Consider the following 20,203-nt stretch of genomic DNA (forward strand, 5'->3'; position numbering starts at 1 on the left):
AAGGGATGAAGAAACTAAGACTTAAGGGGAGTTATTCAGATATATGCTTTTTTCTTGTTGTTCATTCAGTCAGTCATGTCCAATTCTATGTGACCCTGTAGAATTTTGTTCATGGTTTCCTTAGCAGAGATACTGGTGTGGGTTGCCATTTTCTTTTCCATTGTGTCCCCATTATACAGAAGAGGATCTGAGCAAACAAGTATTGTAACTAGTCCAGGGTTACACAGCTAGGAATTATCTGAGCTGGATTTTGCACTTTGATCTTTCTGACTTAAAGCACAGTACTCTTATCCGCTGCCCCATATGTGTGTGTGTGTGTGTGTGTGTGTGTGTGTGTGTGTATGAATGTGCAAAAAAGACTTATTATATATCACCTGAGAATTCTAAAACTCCTAAGACATTCATCTCTTTTGTTATTCTGGAAGTTAAACAAGGAAAGATTATCACATTCCTAATACTAACTAATGCCCTTGTGAAATAAACAAAATAATTTTATTGTTTATTTCAAATCAATTTCCCTGCCCCAGCCACAAAAAAACAATTCCAACCCATACATTTGAATAATAAGTTGAATACTTTTAAATGACAACTGTTTGAAATATAGGTTACTTAACTTAGTTGTCCAGTTCTGAAAATCTGTTGCATTTTATTAAGGTTTATATCTAAACTTACAAGTTTGGCATGTTGTTATTTTTGCTTTATTTTGTTTTAATATTGCTCTTCTAGAGCCTGAAAATTGAATTGGGCAAATTTTATAGCAAATTGATATTTATTATAACATTGCTATTATTGTTATTATGAATATATTTTAACATATTCTCAGACAGTGCAAGTTGTTTTAAAAGTTGATGTCATTTCACATGTTTTTCTTAGAGAAAAGTATTTTAAGGGCAGTAGAATAGAATGTTAGTGGTAAAGAGACAAACCTTGGAGAAGAAGAAAATAGGAAAAAAATTAGAAATAAAAAATGCTTTACTTTATTCAGAAAAATAAACTATTTATAAAGTATCTTTAGTCTCTTGAATTGAAATCTTTTTTGCAAAATCCTTAACTTCAAAAAGGGATCTATGTGAAGCCTAAACCCAGTACAGATTCTTTTGTCTTAAATTTGCTCTCTAAGTAATTAGTGTTGGAAGCTGGAGTCATGCTCCAAGAGAACTAGAAAAAAAAATTTTAAGAGTCCTTTAATTTTTGCATTATCAAAATTTCAGACTATCAAGAATATATATAATGAATATTGAACTAAATTCTGTAATTTGACAGGAACATTCGAGTTAACAGATCATAAAAAACATTATACAGGAACCATTGAAGTTGTTTTGAAATGGAAATTTACTTACCTTCTTCCAACCACATCAGTAGCATCTGAGGACCTAGTAAATGTTATTAAAAAAGAAGACTCAGAAACTGATAAAAAGTTGCACAAGATAGCCTCTGTTACAACACTGGTTGTAGTAAGTAATTGAATTTTAAAACTTGCTTTAAAATATAGATTGTTTTGAAACAAAATTTTTAATTTGATATTCAATGCTCTTGGCTTAATATGTATTGGTTTATCACAGCCTCCAAAACCTAAACCAAGACAGCGAACAATTCCAGCAGACAAGAAAGTGTCCTTTGTGGACATCACTCCACACCAGGATTCTGTAAGTAGCAAGAATCCAGGATATTATATATAAGAATTCTTTTAAAGAAATCCTATTTAGAATGGATTATATGATTTAGAAAACTGGGTATATGGTTTAGAAAACTCATCACTGGTTTAAGATGTATATTCTTTCCTGAATTCAGTTTTTAAAATCTCAGTCTTTTATACTTCATAGAAAATGCACTTTCATTCTTCCTCTATTGACACAGTGTCACAGCCACTCTACAACCTAGTTTACAGTGGACCTGCATTACTGTCAGGCATCTAGTACTAGGCTAGCATTCTGGTATTAAACCTTTTTGAACTTGGCTAAGTTGTTCTGTTTCATGGTTCGCACTTTAAGACCTTTCCTCTCAAAACCTGATAGCATTTCAGTTCTGGTGACCTCAATTTGAAGAATACGGAGTTATTTCTGATGTATATTGAATTTAAGTTGGATTTCAATGGAAGAAGAGATTTATATTGAGTCGGTTAGTCAGTAATTAGTCAATAAACATATAAGTGCCTTCTGGGTACCATGCACTGCAGATGCAAAAAGAGGCAAAAGACAATCCTTGCCCCCAAGGAGCTTCCATTCTGATAGAGGAAGCAACAAACAAATAAACATAGATACACAAACAGGCTTAGATACAAGATAAACATGAAATTAATTTAAAGAAGAAAAGCACTAGAATTAGTGGGGAAGGCTTCCTGTAACTCAGGGCTGTCCAACTTTTAAAAGTTTTGATTGAAATAATAGACAATATATTTTGATTTGCCATTTCAATAAGAGCTCTTTGGTAGCTCGACTTCGTTTACTAAAGCATTTAGTAAATCCACAGGTGGCTGCAAAAATTGCCCTGCTTGCCACATTTTAGACAGCCCTGCTACAGATGACAGGATTGTAACTGGATCTTGAAGGAAGCCATGAAACCCAGTATGTAGAGATGAGGAAGAAGAACATTACAGGTTTGGGGGACAGCCAAAGGAAATGCACAGAGCACATGCTATCTCATTCATAGAGAGACCAGTGTCATTGGAACAAAGAGTACATATGGAGGAATAAAGCATAAGAAGACTGGAAAAGTTATGAAAGGCTTTGAATGCCAAACAGAACATTTTGAATTTGCTCCTGGAGGCAACAGTGAGCTCCTGGGTTTATTAAGAAACACAATGACATGACCAGACCTGTGCTTTAGAAAAAATGCTTTAGTGACTGAATTGAGAGGATGGTTTGGAGTATGGGGAGACCCAAGGAAGGCAAAGAATACAACAGATTATTACATTTGTCCACGGGTAAGGTGTTGAGGGTCTGGTGATGTCAGAGGGAAAATGGGGGCTTGTTTGAGAGATATTTCAAAAGTAAAACCATCAATAAAAATCACTTCTTCATATGAGATTGGACTGAAGGAAGAGAGAGAATAGCAAAAGGCATCTAAAAGGAGAAAGAGGGAGTTCACAGCTTTTTCCTGTAAAATATAAGGCAAGGTTCCTAGCTAGGGTGGGGAGGGATCAGTAGGGGAAACCCATGGGAAGTCTGCAGAAGGATAAAAAGATTTAGAAGAGCCATAGTAGAGAGTGGGATGGAGTCTGTAAGGGAAGTATAATAGCAGGGATGAGGATGCAGGTGAGTTTGTGTAACATAAATATCTCTAGTGTACCTAGGCAGAGTGGTTCAGTGATTTTCTCTCCCTTCATTCCATAGCACACAAATAGGAGTGAAGGCAGCAAATGGTGGATGCAATCCAAGACTGGCAATTGGGACTGCACAATTGACTATATGATAAAGGGGAAAGAGAACAACAGTGTGGAGTTGAACTGTATCACCACAGGGTCAATATGGGTCAAAGCAGAGAAAGCAGCTAGTTGAGGGGTAGTGACCTGGGAGAGAACTAAGGGGTATTTCTATTCACAGAAAGGATAAGTGATTAAGCTACATTATCTGCACTTAAATGATAATGCCAACCACAGGGAATATGAGTCTCTTCCAAAAGCTCCAGTGACTAAAATAACATGTAATATGATGGAATTAAACTTCATTATAAATTTCTCATTTTTTCTTGATCTTAATTTTACATTCCTTTACTAAAATATAAAAACTAAGTATCTATATATTTTAGTGTTGGTGCTACATCCATGTTGGTTTCTCATAGAAGAGAAAATAAAGCAAGAAATAAAGTTAGTGATCATCTAGTCTGACCCCTTCATTTTACAGAGGAAGAAATTCAGACCAAGCTATTTTAATTGAAAGGACCAAGTTTATACAGCTTTTAAATAAAAACCCAAATCTCCTGATATCCAGTGATCTCCATAAATTTCAGTTATTTCTTTCAGAATTAATGTGAATATATGTGTATTTGTGTTTATGTATCTAGATAACTAAAAATATAAATATAAATACGCTCCAAAATCTATAAAAGTTGTGTGTGTGTGTGTGTGTGTGTGTGTGTGTGTGTGTGTGTGTGTGTAAAACAGTAACTCAGAAACTCATACTTGGAAGGGACTTAAAAGTGGTTATGCAGTCTCACCTATAACATGAAAAAGAATCCCTTCAACAGTATCTCCAAGAAGTCCCTCCCCACTCTAAAGCCTATGATCCTTTACTCCATAGACATCTATTTCAGATGAAGATGTTCAAAAAATTTTATCAGACATGAAGGTTAAAAAGAAATTAGAAGTTAAGATTTCATCCTTGCCAGATATTCCTGAGGTAAGAATTCTACTATAATCAACACTTTCAATTTCTAAAAATAATTTTTGTAGCAGTGACTTGTGAATTGTGTTTCTATAAAATCTTGGTCATTGATATGCTATTTTGTTGTTCTGTCACTTTAGTCATGTCCCACTATCTGTGACTCTATTTGGCAGAGATACTGAAGTAGATGGTTTGCCATTTCCTTCTCCTCATTTTACAATTGAGGCAAAAAGGATTAAGTGACTTGCCCAGGATCACACAGCATTTAAGTGTCTGAGGCTAGATTTGAATTCTAGAAGAGTCTTTTCTTCTCAGCACCATCTAGCACCCCTGGGATGCTATTAATCATTGACAAAGAAAGGAATAGATGAATGAAAAAAGTTAGGTAGAATGAATGTTCAAAAACAATTATATATTGACTTCCTGTTTGGAAAATTCCAAATAGGCATTTACTTAAATCTTAACAAATTTTTTTAACTTTTTGCTTCATTTTATATTAATTTAAAGATTTTTAAGTAGGTATATTTGTGTATGTGTGTATATGGCCTACTTGAAATAGAAACTGTATAAAATATACAACTTTAAATATTTCTTAGCAGTAATTGTGTTTTTGATGGCAAGTACTAAATGAATTTGTGAATTAAAGCTTTATGTTAAATGTATTTTTCATTCCAACAATTAGGCTTTTACAAACTGATAATTGATGAGCTTTTCCTTTCAGTCTACATTATTTAAGCAGCAGATTTTCTCATAGCTTATATAAATCATGTGTATATCAGTCATATTTTTCAGTCTTAAATTTAAATGGCTTTATAATTCAAGTGCTTAAAACAGGAATATTATAAATATGACTTGAGTGATCATATTAAATATCTTTATATTTCTTTCAATTTTTGAGGCTTTGCCAGGAAGGATGGTAGAAAAGGTAAATGAGAATGGTCCAGAAATGCAGCAAGGAAAAGATGAGGATTTATCTCACCTATCTATGGGTCAACTTACTGGCCAAAGTTCAACTGCTTCTGAAGATGATACAGAAATTAGTGAGGAGATAGAAAGAGAAGAAGGTATTTTCTTTTCTCACTTCTTTAGTTTTACTCTTTTGTATGAACACTTTACTTCATTTGGTGTATATAGTGTTTACCACATTGAACATCTTATTTAGGTAGAAACTGGCTATTACAGGACAGAAATGATAGAATTTAGTTCATTCTGATGTATCAAATGAAATGACTTGTTGATTCAACCTGAAGTGGTATAATTGAGTGTTAAAAATTATTTCTTAGCTAGATTTTAGTAATATTGTAAAATATTACAGGTTTCAAAATATTAAGTAGCCTTTTATGCTAACTTTTAACAGTGTTTGACAAATTATTTTGAAGATAACTAACATATGGATTTACAAATTAAAGTTATCTATAACGGTTGTTTTAGTTAAGAAAATATGCATTTCTGGATAATCTTATCATCTAAACAATTTAATAATTCCCATTACTCTGATCTTGCTTCCATTTAATCATTTAAAGCTATTTTTTTTTTTGCTTCCTCACATTATAAAGCTAATTTTTTTTTTGGCTTTCAAGAAAATTGGGAATTTTTTTAATGAGGTCTTTTTCTGGTTTCTAAAAAAAGGGGTATAAGTATATCAATATATATACCACTGAAATAGGATACAAACCCCAGACTTATTAATGTAATATAGTCAATTAATATTTAGTGTTCTATGTATTTCATGCCTAAATTTAAGGTCACATCTTTTCATATTCTCCCATATAGTTATATTTAAGGAACCGAGACCAAACTGGATAATTCAGCCATAGCTTTTTGACTGTATTTCATATAAAAGTAATTTTAAGTGACAGAAAGTCAGTTCTAACAGTTCATAAAACTACTTCATATAAATATGCAATGTAACTAACCCAGGATGGCTATGTTCCCTGTTGCTTCCTCTTGAGCTATATTTTATCATTTCTTATAGCATTACAAGTGCTTATATGTGACTTATTTTATCAAGTTCCTTGTTTGTCTGAATCCCTTATCTTATAAAATAACTGCTAAGTAGATTGTTATGAAATTCTGATTTGTCGGTGCACTATTCCCTTCTAAGAAAAATAGTAGCTACTAAGTGATTTAAAAGATAGTACATGACCATCATGGGCCAAGAATATCTAGATGATTCAGATAGAACAAGTCAACTTGTTAAAGGTAGTTTGTTTTTAGTTCCTAAACCAAATCTAGTTTCTATTTTTTAGACAGCCTTCTCTTGATTCTGTATGCTGATGCTGCACCTTTATTTTGGTTTTTTGAAACTCTTGTCAGTATTAGAATTTAATTTGGTCTTACCCACCAGCAAATCACAACTGATTTCCATAGTAGAAATGTTGCTTTAATATAAAAGAGGTAACCCTTTTTTGTAATCTCTAAAATAGAGTGGTACATAGAATATTCAGGTTAACAAGCAATTAAATATGTATGAAAATATTTTAGTTATTGTTTTTCCAATGAATAAACTATTTAATTGTAAGTAAAACACCATACATTTTAAGACATCTGAACATCATGTCTTCTTTATCTGAAATCTTATCTTAGATACTTTTAAAAATGCAAAGTTAAAGATTCAGTGATTTCAAATTTTCTTTTTAAGAGGAAGTGAAGATTATAATAGTGTCATACTTCATGATGCAATTGGATTTCTTTGTGCTTTGCAATGTAAAAATGTAATTGGTTTAACCTTTAATGATTAGCATCTTTTAACAGTTCAAGAGGATAGACTGGATTCTGATGCTGCTGATTCAATAATAACTGACAGTGATGACTGTATTGTTCCAAGTCCCAGGTCCAAGAATGATAAACAGGTCAGTGATTTGGTAATAATTAGAAATATACAAAAGTTTAAGTAAATATGTTGTATTTGGTGTTATTGTTTATCAGTTTCTATGCCTTCAAGTAAAAATATATGTGCTACACATTTTATAGGTCATCAAAATTTTATTCATTTAACCTTCTAATTCAAGAACTTATAGTTAATTCATAGTGTAATAATGCTTAATAAATTGGCAAAGATTGGTCAGGAGTTTCTGAGTTCAGTCACTTCAGTTATTTTGAAAGAAGCCATTTTTCTCCCTTCTCTCTGACTTTTGAAAGCCATATATTAATTTATTGCTATGCTTATTTTTAAATATTACTTGAATTTAACATAATATAACATTCCATTTTAAATTTCAGGAGTTTTCCTCTGAATTACATTTAAATATTTTTACTAGTTATTACATGTTTCTACATATTTGTTTTCTGGAAGTAGAAATCGAATTCTACTATTTAAGTAATTTTGTTAAAGTGTCACTTTACATTTGTTAAGAATTCCAAAACTTTTTTTTTACTCTTATATCTCTCACATGATTATTTTAATACTAATGTAACATTAGCAGTATAAAAAACAAAAAAAACTTTTACAATGTCCTTATGAAGAATCATGGCATAGTAAAAAGAGTACTAGAAATCAGGAAACTGAGGTTTTGGTCACAGCTCCATTACTACTTGGCTATGTCATTTCTTTTTAAGTTCTTTATTTTTTGCAAGGCAGTGGGATTAAGTGACTTGCCCAAGGTCACAAAGCTAGGTAGTTAAGTGTCTAAGGTCAGATTTGAACTCAGGTCCTCCTAACTCCAGGGCCGGTGCTCTATCCACTGTGCCACCTAGCTGCCCCTTGGCCATGTCATCTTAATCAAGTTTTGTTACTGTTGTTGTCTACTTGTTTCTGTCACATACAACTCTCCATGACCCATTTGAAGTTTTTTTGGCAAAGAAACTGGAATGGTTTGCTATTTCCTTCTCCAGGTCATTTTACAGATAAGAAACTGAGACAAACAGTCAAGTGACATAACCAGGATCACATAGAGCTAGTAAGTGTTGAAGACCATATTTGAACTCAGAAAGACGAATCTTCCTGATTCCAGGCCCAGAGCTTAATCAAGTTATTTTGCTTTAGTAATGCTTAGTTACCTCACCTATCAACTGAGGGCTTTTGCCCATCTTGGATTACCAAGGTCTCTTTTTGCCTTAAGTGTTTGTAAATTCCTGTGAATTTTGCATGTGTAGCCTAAAGACTCACTGTTACAGAATTCAATTAATGTTGAATTAACTGTTTTATCAGTGTTGAAAAAATGAAATTATAATATTAAATCAAGAAGATTATCCCCAATCCCTGATGAACCCTACTGGATAACTTCTATTTCAAAATGGCAGTGGTAAAATGTAGTTTTCTTGCAGATCTACAAGCTGCAGAATTTCATCTTTTAGCAACTTTGTTGAAATAGTTTTCTCTCCCATATAAAGTTTTACGTCAAGCCATAATCTGTAATTAAGCATATAAATTTAAAAAATTTATTAATATTGGGAGTGGCTAGGTATCACAATGGATAGAGCACTGGCCCTAGAGTCAGGAGTACCTGAATTCAAATCCAGCCTCAGACACTTAGTAATTACCTAGCTGTGTAGCCTGCAAGCCACTTAACCCCATTTGCCTTGCAAAAAAAAAAAAACCCTAAAAAAAATGTATTGATATCTTTGCATTTTTATCACCTTCATTTCCAAATAGATCTCCCACTTTTCCCTCCTTGGAGGTACATAACCAATAATGAGGTGATTATCTCAAAGACTGTAGTCATTTTAGCCACTTTCTCAACATAATTCCATATTACTTTTCAGAATGGTTGGACCAGTTCTCAGGTCTACCAAAAATAGTATGTCTGTGTCTTACATGTCCTCCAACACTGTGGAAGAGGGATTAGAGCAGGGGGAAAAATAAAGGGAGAGCAATTAGGAGGCTATTACAATAGTCCAGACAAGAAGTGATGAGAGACTGAATCAAGTTAGTGACTGTATATGTAGAAATTAGGGAAAGAATACAAGAATTCTTGTTGAGTTAAAAGTCAATACGATTTGGTTATGGTGGGTGAGGAAGAGTATAGAGTCAGAGCTTGATTCTAAGGTTGTAAGCCTGGGTAACTTGAAGGATGGTGGTGCCCTTAGCAGAAATAAGGGAGTTGGGAAGGAGGAGCAGTTGGGAGAAAAATTAATGAGCCACATTTTGAATATCTTAATTTTGAGTTGTCTGTTCTTGAGTTTAAAATGTCCAGTTTGAAGTGTGCAATAAACTTGGTGATGTGAATCTGGAGCTAAAAGAGACTAAGGCTAGATCTATAGATCTAGAAGTAATCTGCATAGAAGTAACAGGTGGATTCATGGAAGCTGATGAGAGGGAGAAAGTAGGAAGAAAAGAAGAGCATCTAGGACAGAACCTTGGTGACATTCATGCTTAGAGTATGGAACATGGAAGAGAAACCACACAAATAGGAAAAGGGCTAAGAAAGAGCAATGTCGGGGCAGCTAGGGTGGCACAGTGGATAGAACACTTGGAGTCAGGAGAACCTGAGTTCAAATCCAGCCTCAGACACTTAATAATTGCCTAGTTGTATGACCTTGGGCAAGTCACTTAACTTCATTGCCTTGCAAAAACCAAAGGGAAAAAAAAGAAATTATGAAAGAACAGTGTCACAAAAACCCAGAAAAAGAGCTTTTCTAAGGGGGAGGTGTTCTATAGTGTCAAATGCTGCAGAGTGAATTTGAGCCCCCTCCAAAAAGTAACATTGGAGAGAACAATTTTGTTTGAGCAGGACAGTTAGATTATCATATTCCTAAAGAGTTATCAAATGAGAAAGAATTTGTTTGAGAAAAGAAGAGAAAATATGGTGTTTTAGGAAATAATAATGACTTAACTATTTATATATATATATACATATATATATATAACTTAGCCCTTATCATATATATATTCATTTATTTATTTATAAAGAATGAGGGAGAATTGAGCATGTGCTAGGTAAAGGGAAGGAGCTATAAGATTGGGAGAGACTGACAATTAGAGAAGTTTGGAGAAAGTTTTAAAACTTAGAAGAATTTCCTTTTTGTTTCTTCTTCTGTCTCTTGCAAGTAACACAAGTAGTTCAGATTTTTTTTTATCTACAACTATATGTACAGTAATTACCTCTCTTTAGGCTTGATTCCTTCCCCAGCCCACCCCAGCTACTGTTCTGTTGTTGTTGTATCATTTCAGTCGTATGCAACTCTTCATTACCTCAATTGGAGGTTTTCTTAGCAAAGATACTGAAGTGGTTGTCATTTGATTCTCCAACTCATTTTACAGATTTGAGGATTGGACAAACAGAATGAAATGACTTACCCAGCATCACATAGCTAGTAAATATCTGAAACTGGATTTGAAAAATTCAGGTCTTCCTGACTCCAGGACAAGCACTCTGCTCCACCTAGTTGCCCCCTGCCTAGTGTTTAAAAGTAGTAAATATTATGTATCTTTTAAATTAATTATCTTTTGAGATTTCGTAACACCTTATAATAATTAAGGACTTTCTAAAAACTCACAAAATTAGAGTTGCTGATAAATCTATTGGCTCAAAGAAGTTAGGGCTGGAAAGAATCCTTCGAATTCATTGGTCCAACTCTCACTTGAGACATGAAGAAATGAAGAAGTTGGAGTCATCCAACTATTAAGTGGAATTACTGGAGCCAGAACTCACATCTCTTAATTCCTAATCATAGATTAAGAGACCTCACATTGGTTTGGTTGGAATTGTAAATCAGTTTTCATTTTGTGCTAGATGCAGAGTAAATTTCTGAACCTTCAAGTGTGGTTGATTTTAAAAGCATCAAGTTCTAACCATGAGCTTTCTTTAATATAAAAAATATGTTTCACTTATCTCTAAGATAAATATCAGTTATACCAGTTATCCTGTGTATATGAATTTCATGGCACACTGCTTAAGCCATTTAACATCATGCTCTTCCTTTTTTCATGTTGCAGAATCAGACAGCCTATGGTTATTTCTTAGATATGTTGATTGTAAAAAGGAATCTAACATATTTTGCAGTTCTTAGCGGTACCACTCACTTCTTTCTCTTTTCTTCCTGTCTGTGATGTATAATTAATCATAGATTACTTCATTTTGTTTCATTTCATTTACAACATTTATGAGCTTCACTTTGTCAGTATGAAATGCTTGTCCCCTCCTTTCCTTTCCAAAGTGGTGTAATTAGTGTTAGCATCTTTTTTAACAGGCTACATAAAGTTTAGTGGCTGGATTAAATCAAGTCATTAGCATAATGTGCTATACAATTTGCCCCTATCTCTTTTCGTTTCCACTACATCAAAGTGCCACAGAGTGCCAGTGTAATTGGGCCTTGCTAGCTTGTCAGGTTCAGTCAGCCTGATGGCTGCTGCTTTTACGAAAAAGCTTCTAGGCATGATAATTAATGGGGGAAAAAAATCTGGGAAATGTAAAACTTTGGACAGTTCTCTATGAATATTTTATAAATTTGAATAATCAGAAGTTAACAGTATCAATTTGATGTATAATACATTGATTAAAAGTCTTGTTTCAGGTCCTCAAAATAGACATCAAAACGGCAAATTTGCATTTGCCATGGCATTAAAAAAGAAATTAACAATCTTCTTCTCCTATTATGTCTTATCCCTGACTTTTTCTTTACCATTTGAGTAATGCAGCTTTGAATTTTCACAATGAAATATATTGCTGCAAACACAGTTTCCCACAAGGCAAGATTGGGGAATAAGTGGCTAATGCAAGAATGAGTCTTCTTTCCTACTGAATATATTTACAACTTTTTTTCCTTCATTTTAGATAAGTGCACTTTGCTAGTACTAATAGCAGTTTTGTAAAAGCTGCCATATTCAATCTATCTAAATTACAATTTCATTTGGAAACTAGGTATTCTTGAATAATATAAACCAACATTCCCAGATGACTACAGTTTTTCTATTAAGTAAAATAGTTTTTGAAAGCCATATGCACAAACCAATTTGTTTCTTTAGAATTCATACCTTAAGAATTTTAAAATTATTTGAAAGTCAAATGTTATCTCCCATCAGGTAAACCTCTTCTTTTATTGTATATTCAGAATATAAGATGAGATTTGTGAGTTAAGTGCTGTCTTAAAATTTGAAATTATCCTTTTAATTTATCCTTCATGTAAAGGTTCTAATTATTCTAAAAGTCACATTATTAAATTCCATAGTAATGCTTCAAATAATAGACATATGGCATTTTAATGTAAATAAGATAGAAACATTTCAAAATATTCTAATGGAATTGTCAGCTATGAGGCAGATCCATTTGATATTAGCTTGGCAGTTTTAAAACATGTGTCACCAGGCTCTTATACTTTGTTGACCACCACCTGAGCTCTCATACCTGATCAAAAGAGTGTGTATCCTGCTCATGTCCACACTATTATTAGTGTTCAGTTTTAACCTACCATTTTTACTCCCTCTCTAAAGATATTTTTAGGGATGCCATTTGAATTTCATGAATGTGCTACTAAAGCACCTCATTTTGAAGTGAAGTAGACCTTGCATTCCTGAAGTCTCTCTCTGAGCTATCAAGCTGGAAAGGCTCTCCGTATAAGCCTGATAATGGACTGTGTAGCTATCATATGAGGACTAACCTAATTAAATGTGAAGAGACATATCACCAGGTTCTTCAAAGTATGATGAATTTTTCGATACAAACACTCTCACAGTAGAACTGAACATCATTTTGGTGAAAAACATTCAAAGCTATCAGAAGTTATAATCTAGTGGAGCCATAACTACTGGATTTTTTGTATCTATGGGAATCAGCAGGAAATATGATTGGAGAAAGCAGCATGATTGTGAAAAAAATTATAAAAAATAATTAAGACAAATTTAGCTGAGTAGGAGGGAGAATTAGTACCATGACTTGGGGTTTCAACCCCAGAGATGGAAAGAACCTTAAGAAGCTACCTAATCCAGTCCTCAGTATTTGAAGTCCCATGGTTTTTATGTACTTTGAGATGAACACTGGTATCATACAACATAGGAGAGGAGGTAGCAGTAAAATTAAGGGTAGATATGGGGAAAAGAAGAAAGGGGAAAGATAGGTGTCCCACATGTAAAGGATATAGGGAAGAAAAACCCTAAGGAGAAGTGAGATGGGGCAAGATAGAACTTATTCATAGAGCAGAAGGAAAAAGGGAACCTATCACTCAAACCTAATCTTCCCCTCCCCTCCATCTGCCTATAAGGAAGCCTAATCCAGGGCCATCTCCAGTCATCCTTATCTGTCACTGACCCCTGGACCCAAATGGCTCTAGAGAAAAAAATAAGGCTGATGACTTTGCACAGTCCTCCCCCACTTAATTCCAATTTATTTGAATGTCATGGCATTACATCCCTGATGTCATGGTCCTCTTCTAGAATGAAGGACAAGCAGCACCATCATAAGAAAACCTAATAGGGAAGTCCCAGGAGGAAAGAAGGAAAAAACGTTATGGAATAACATTTTTCACTTCCTTCTACTTTGTCTATGGAGTACATATCTTAACTGTTTATGCTCTCTAAACTTTAGTGCCCTGAGAGAAATACTGGTCATCTTACCTAGTTAAAGATCTAAGCAAGGGCATTGTAGCTCAGAGTATATCTGAAGGCAGGACATGAGAAAATAGGGTTAAATTAAAACAAAATGGGTTCTTATTGCCAAGATCTAGTGGAGCCAAGATGAACTTTCTAACTGCAAAAGTTATTAATGGGTTACTGAGATAGGAAAAGGGACAGGAGCTGTGATAAAAGTTATACATGGGAGGGGCGGCTAGGTGGCGCAGTGGATAAAGCACTGGACCTGGAGTCAGGAGTACCTGAGTTCAAATCTGGTCTCAGACACTTAATAATTGCCTAGCTGTGTGGCCTTGGGCAAGCAACTTAACCCCATTGCCTTACAAAAAAAAAACACTAAGAGATTGAGTAATAGCCAGTATGTGTCAGAGATAGGATTTAAACCCATGTCTTTCCTATTTTAGGCCAGCTCTATCTACTGTGTTACTCCTTCAATTGGCTACTGAGAGAATTGTTAAATCTTTCTTATAAACATTTAAACATGGGGAAATTACCTAACCAGGATGCTTTAAATAAAGTGATGTTTGTAGCAATGAGGATGACAAGTGAGGTAATTGAGAGAATTAGAACAGCAAATCGTTAATTGTGGAAATTGAGAAAACCACACTGACTGCTTCTCTCTCAGTAGTGGAACTAGCTTAAGTTTCTCTACAGTTAGGTGTCTAGTCCAAATTTTGTCTTATAAAAAAGTTCAATTGTGGGAATTGTGAGAAAACCTAGCCCTGTGTGTCTGGTAAGCTGAACTACTTCTACCTGCTGCTTAGAGACCCTTTAAGAACCGAAGTTAGCCTGACTGCAAACCCAGTTAGATCCAAAGATTGAAGCAAGGAGTTTTCTCAAGAGTTGTACATCTCAAGCAACCTGTACTTCTTATCTGAAAACTTGCCCCACACTGATCAGTCAGTTATTGTTTCCTTGTGTTTGATTGTTCACAGTGAGGGTGAAGAGGTTGGGACATCTCTTTTGCTGATTTCAGGGAATTGCACTTGTTTATTTTCTCCCTCCCAACTTTGAAAGTCTTCCTAATCTTTTCTCCAGTTAGAAATAAAATTATCTAATGTAGTATTATTTCCTTTAATTAATTGACCTTATTTGATTGTTTTTAGTATATAAAAGTCTGTCTTCCCCTGTATTGGAACCCAGGATTATGCTGAGGGGGTCTGGTCCCAGTTTGTTGAGCATACGGCTAACATTGCTTAATACATTGATATGCTCAAAACATCTAACCTTTGTTTCTTGAGTCATTTAATCTTTCACTTGCCCCACAAGATTATCTCTGTCAGTTTCTTCTGTTCTTGTGATTATATTGCTGAGATTCAGAGACTTCAATTTAGATGCTCTTGACTTGTTTCTTATGACACTTCCTTGAGTTAAAAAGCTCTTTCCCTCCATCTCCCTAGATAGAATAGAGGCTATAATAAAACCATGTAATAATTCTAGTAAGCATACTTCACTATTTAATAGATAACTTTGGAAGTATCATAGATATGCTGCTGTAGAAATCTTTCTCTTTTTTTCTGTATTTCTGTCTCACAACTGATTTTTGGTTGGATTGGGGGTTTTGGGGGAGATAAATATTTCTGTCTGACATTGTGTAGGTCTCTTGAATTATAAATGACTTGTGTTCTTAAAACTTCCATTAAATATTTTTTGCATCTCCTTTTTCCGTTATGGCTGGGCCCTGGCCCCGGCAGTGGAGCTGGGCTTCACCATGGAAGCGCCGGGCCGGCTCCTCAGGAGCGGGCAGTTCCCCAGCAAGTGGGGGTGGGAGACTGGCCTGGCTTTCCACCTGCCCACTGTGCTGCCGGCCACTCCCCTTCCTGCTGCAGCTGTACGGATGCCTTCCACCCGGCCTCTTGGTCTTCTGCTGCCAGGTGCCCCCATGCTGCGCCGGCCTCTAGGTTTTTAGGAATCAGTTACCCAGGAAAAATGACCATTACTCTTATGAACCACTGTCAGAAGAACCACCAGATGAAGAAGATCATTCTCTATGTGTAAGACTTCGATCTGGTGTTCATCTCTGTAGAGTCTGTGGTTGTTTGGGTCCCAAAGTTTGTTCCAGGTGTCATAAGGCCCATTTTTGTAGTAAGGATCATCAGACTCTTGATTGGAAATTGGGACATAAGCAGTCTTGTTCAACATGAGATAATTTGAATAGTTCAATCCCAGACCACAAGTTCCTTTTTCCGGAATATGAATTTGTAATAGAAACAGAAGAGATGGAGCCTGATAGTGTTCCTGAAGGCCTGGAAAAGTGTGAAGGCTCAGAGCTCATAGGCAGTATGGATGAAGCACTTGAGGCAGAATTGAATTCTATAGCAAAGCACGAATCTAGGGAAGATGAAATCTTTCAGAAATTTAAAGCTCAAATAGCCCTTGAGCCAGACCAGATTCTTAGATATGGCAGAGAAGTCCACCCTATCTGGATTTCTGGTGAAAATATTCCTCAAGAACAAGATATTCCAAATTGCCCATGTGGTGCCAAGAGGATATTTGAATTCCAGGTTATGCCACAGCTTTTAAATTACCTGAAAGCCAACAGATTGGTCAAAAGTATTGACTGGGGGACTCTGGCTGTAACTGCAGAAAGCTGCCACTTGGGCACCAACTACACAGAGGAGTTCATTTGGAAACAAGATTTCACAGACACAGCTTAAAATCATGAAAGACGAATCTCTAGTTGGGTGATTTTGTACTCTCCACATTTTAGAATTTCCAAGCAATCTTTATGTTCTAGTAATCTAGAAAAGAATTCATCACAACAGCACAGTATCAGATGCCAGGCCAACTGTAGTGGACACTGAGTTTAATGCACATGCTGATGGGCCTGCCAAAGCATGGGAGGAAGGATTTATTATGGTGAACTGCAAAGTGGATTTGTCTTTTCTTCTGTCTCTTCCTGTTTGTCTTATCTTCTTGTTTCTCCTGTTGGGTTACCTCTCAGACACACTTACCTAATTTTTGCCTTAACTTACTCTTAGGGAGTAATGAATCTTAGCACCTCCATTGCTTTTCTTTTTATGTTTTTTTGCAAGGCAAATGGGGTTAAGTGGCTTGCCCAAGGCCACACAGCTAGGTAATTATTAAGTGTCTGAGACCATATTTGAACCCAGGTACTCCTCACTCCAGGTCCGGTGTTTTATCCACTGCTCCACCTAGCTGCCCCAGTTGCTTTTAATAGTTTAAAAATTTCCCGTCTTTTGTCTTGACTATATACATTGTTTCAGACTGTCTGTGAAAGAAGCAGGGCTGTCAATCATAAATTTAGAAACATCCTCACTTAACTCTCTTCCCCCTCCAATATTGATCATAAAGACTGGATTGGAATCACTGAGTTTAAACCTGGCTCTATCAATGGGTAAGCTGCTTAGCCTCTACAGATCTCATTTTTCTCATCTGTAAAATGAACTGATTGAACTGTGGAACCTGTAAGGGTTTTAATCCCATAATCATGGCCATTGGACAAATTAAATTCTATCAGAACCTGTAAGGGTTTTAATCCTGTGATCAGGAGCCATTAAGTCACTGTTCACAAGAATTCTTTTTTTTTCTTTGTGATTTTTGAATTAGTAATTTCATATTGCTTTTCCCATTAAGCAGTGTTATAATTGATAGTTTGAGAGTCACAAATGCATTTTAATGTACAATAAAGCTAAAATAATGCCAGTTGGAGATATGATCCCCAGTCCTATGTGCCAGTCCCCAGTCCATTTTGAGATATGTTTCTGAATCCCAATTGAGTTTTAAGTGGGAAAGACATCTTGATGTCTTGATAGCCCCATGACACTCTATGAGGAAAACTCCACAATGAATTGGGCAGGGATGACCAAGAGTTTATGGGAAGGAATCAGTAGAAGAGAAAAGCTACAAGGAAAAGAAACATTAGTGTAGTTAAAGCTTCAGAAAGAACTGGAATCAACAATTAATGGTTTCAGTAGCAAGGATCCAGGATAGCAAAAGCTATCCTTCTTCCCCAATTACCCTTTCTAGCCTTCCTTCCTCCCTAGACTGCACTTCTTAACTTTTTCCTATTGCTCATCTGAAGTAGAGAAGAAGGGAGTGATGGGTCCAGAGAACAGGAAGTTAACCCCTAGTCTCCACAGTGTCTCACCTCTCACTAATAGAATTTAAATTTTTTTAATGCAGAAACTATTTCACTTCTACATTAAAAAACAATTCTTAACACAGTTCCTATCACATGATTAATTAATTTCCATCTTGTTCTTCCACCTAAACTCTATCCCCAGCCTCCCCCCAAAAAAAAATTTCCTAGGATGACTGAGGAATCTGAATTTTCCTGAAAATTTAGATGAACCTTCCTTCAGTCTTTTATTGGCATACCTGCTATTGTTATGCATGTTTTTCCTGTTATTTTTTCTTATGAAGTCTCTAACTGGGGGGAAAAAGAAAATAGAAAAAAACAGGTGGATAAGAGCAAAGAAGAAAAATATTTTCTTTGTTGTGATAGTGATGTATGAGTACTTAGAAAATGTTGAAGTATGGGATGTGCTTCAGGAACTAGTGAGTGATAAAAAAGAAGCAAAGGAAATCTAGAAGACTAAATTCTGTTCTAAAATAGAATTGACTGAAATAGGTATATGTATACTCCTCCCTTCTAATCTTGGAAGAAAAGAAAGGGAACTGGTAAGACCAGAAATAATTCAATTCATATTCTCTATTCTCTCTCTCTCTCTCTCTCTCTCTCTCTCTCTCTCTCTCTCTCTCTCTCTCTCTCTCTCTCTCTCTCTCTCTCTCTCTCTCTCTCTCTCTCTCTCACACACACACACACACACACACACACAGACTTTTTTTTACTAATTGTTTCTCCCTTAAATCTTTAATTCTAGTTAAACTACTCAATAAATATGTTGCTGATTAATGTATATTTAATAGACAACAGTTTCTGTTTACCCTTATTTCCCCCAAAGAACTAGAAGTAAAGACTTTTTAAACCAAAATGTATAATTATAAAGATAAGGTACAGGCTAGAAAGACAAGATGATGCAATGATGAGGGTTAGGGAGGGGAGGGAGTATTTTATTTAGTCAGATTTGTTCTCTATCAGGTCTGGAGTGGAGAGATAGGGAAAAGTTGACATCAGCATGGTCATCAATTAGCATTCATTAATGCTTCTATTTGCATAGAGTTCTATAAAGAGAATTTGTATTAGAGTACATCTACTCACTTTATTTTCTGCTCCTATTAGAATCTAACTTCTTGAAAGCAAGGATTTTATTTTTCACTTCCTTTGTAACTCAGATTTCTAGGACGGAGTTATATGGACAGTGACTTCTAAATAAATACTTTTCCCTAAATAAAAAAGATAACTTCTCAAAAACATTTTTTTAGTTGAAGTCTGATTTTTAAGACTCAAATTATAGACAATTTTAAAAACTGAAGCTGCATGTCTAAAAAGTGTGAATCTTGAAAGCCAGGAATGTCTGAGTTCAAGTCTTCTGTTTGACACACTGCTAGGTCAGTTCACTTCTCAAGGAGTATCAGGTGCAGAGAACATGCTTTAGTGGAGTGCTGTTTTCTCACCTAAGCAATCCCTTTATCACAGTCCAGTCCCTAATTCTTTAAAAATATAATATTAAAGCTTCCATGTTGAAATAAGAAGAAAAATTCAGCAGCACCCTCCTAAAAGCAGTCTATGCAGATGTTGCTAAAATTATGTTATTAAATATGAATTATTAGTAGTAAGAAACTAGGAGTGATATTGGAACTAGAAGGTAATACCTAGCAATTTTACTTTTCTTCTTAGTTTTGGCAGTTGGTAACTGAAAGATATTGATGCTCCACGGGGATAGCACCTGTCTCCAGTAGGCTCTGTATATGCTGACTTCTATTTATGATGATCCCTAGCCAACAATGTGAATCAATCCATCTGCATATGCTAACACTGTCAATCCTTATAAGGAATTATATCAATCACAAGAGGCCTAAAAACATTTCTTTGACCAGCAATCTTAAGTAAAAATATGTTAAAACACATTGTAATTTAGGATACCTAAATTTCTTGGTTTATAAAACATTTCAAATCATCGTAGGAACCAAAAGTAAGTACACATGTCATCCAAAATGTATTTTAAATTCCTTTTCCATCCCTGTTTTATCAGAAATATTCTTTTGACTTAATTTTCTCTATGCTGAACTTTTTTGTATTATCTATATCTCTTGAACTTTTTAACTTTAATAAATTACTGGAATCATAAATTTGTCACTGCATCATTTGATGGTAAATCATAGAATGAGTATATTAAAGCTGGATGAGATGTTTAGAGATCATCTTTTATAATCTCATTTTACAAATGATGAAAAGTAAAGGTTAGGGAAATTAAAGTATTTTATTCAAGGTCATATAAATAGTAATAGA

The 20,203-nt window shown here is 34.9% G+C and overlaps 1 protein-coding gene and 1 pseudogene across 2 annotated transcripts in view; both read left to right on the forward strand.

The window, feature by feature from the left end:
* Positions 1 to 20,203, forward strand: part of RPGRIP1L (RPGRIP1 like) — a 120,642-nt gene that overhangs the window by 71,943 nt on the left and 28,496 nt on the right. Inside the window, exons 19-23 of one of the 2 annotated variants that reach the window (XM_074211302.1) lie at positions 1,264 to 1,454; positions 1,563 to 1,646; positions 4,239 to 4,337; positions 5,221 to 5,386; positions 7,064 to 7,171. In XM_074211302.1, coding sequence (XP_074067403.1) covers positions 1,264 to 1,454; positions 1,563 to 1,646; positions 4,239 to 4,337; positions 5,221 to 5,386; positions 7,064 to 7,089 — 566 coding nt within the window. In that variant the 3' untranslated portion in view covers positions 7,090 to 7,171. Of the gene's footprint in view, positions 1 to 1,263; positions 1,455 to 1,562; positions 1,647 to 4,238; positions 4,338 to 5,220; positions 5,387 to 7,063; positions 7,175 to 20,203 lie in introns of those variants that run through there. The other variant, XM_074211301.1, reaches the window with a different exon arrangement.
* On the forward strand, positions 7,181 to 18,899 carry LOC141505464 (programmed cell death protein 2 pseudogene; annotated as a pseudogene).

The sequence above is a fragment of the Macrotis lagotis genome, chromosome 1 (assembly GCF_037893015.1).
Source record: "Macrotis lagotis isolate mMagLag1 chromosome 1, bilby.v1.9.chrom.fasta, whole genome shotgun sequence".
Lineage (NCBI taxonomy): Eukaryota > Metazoa > Chordata > Mammalia > Peramelemorphia > Peramelidae > Macrotis > Macrotis lagotis.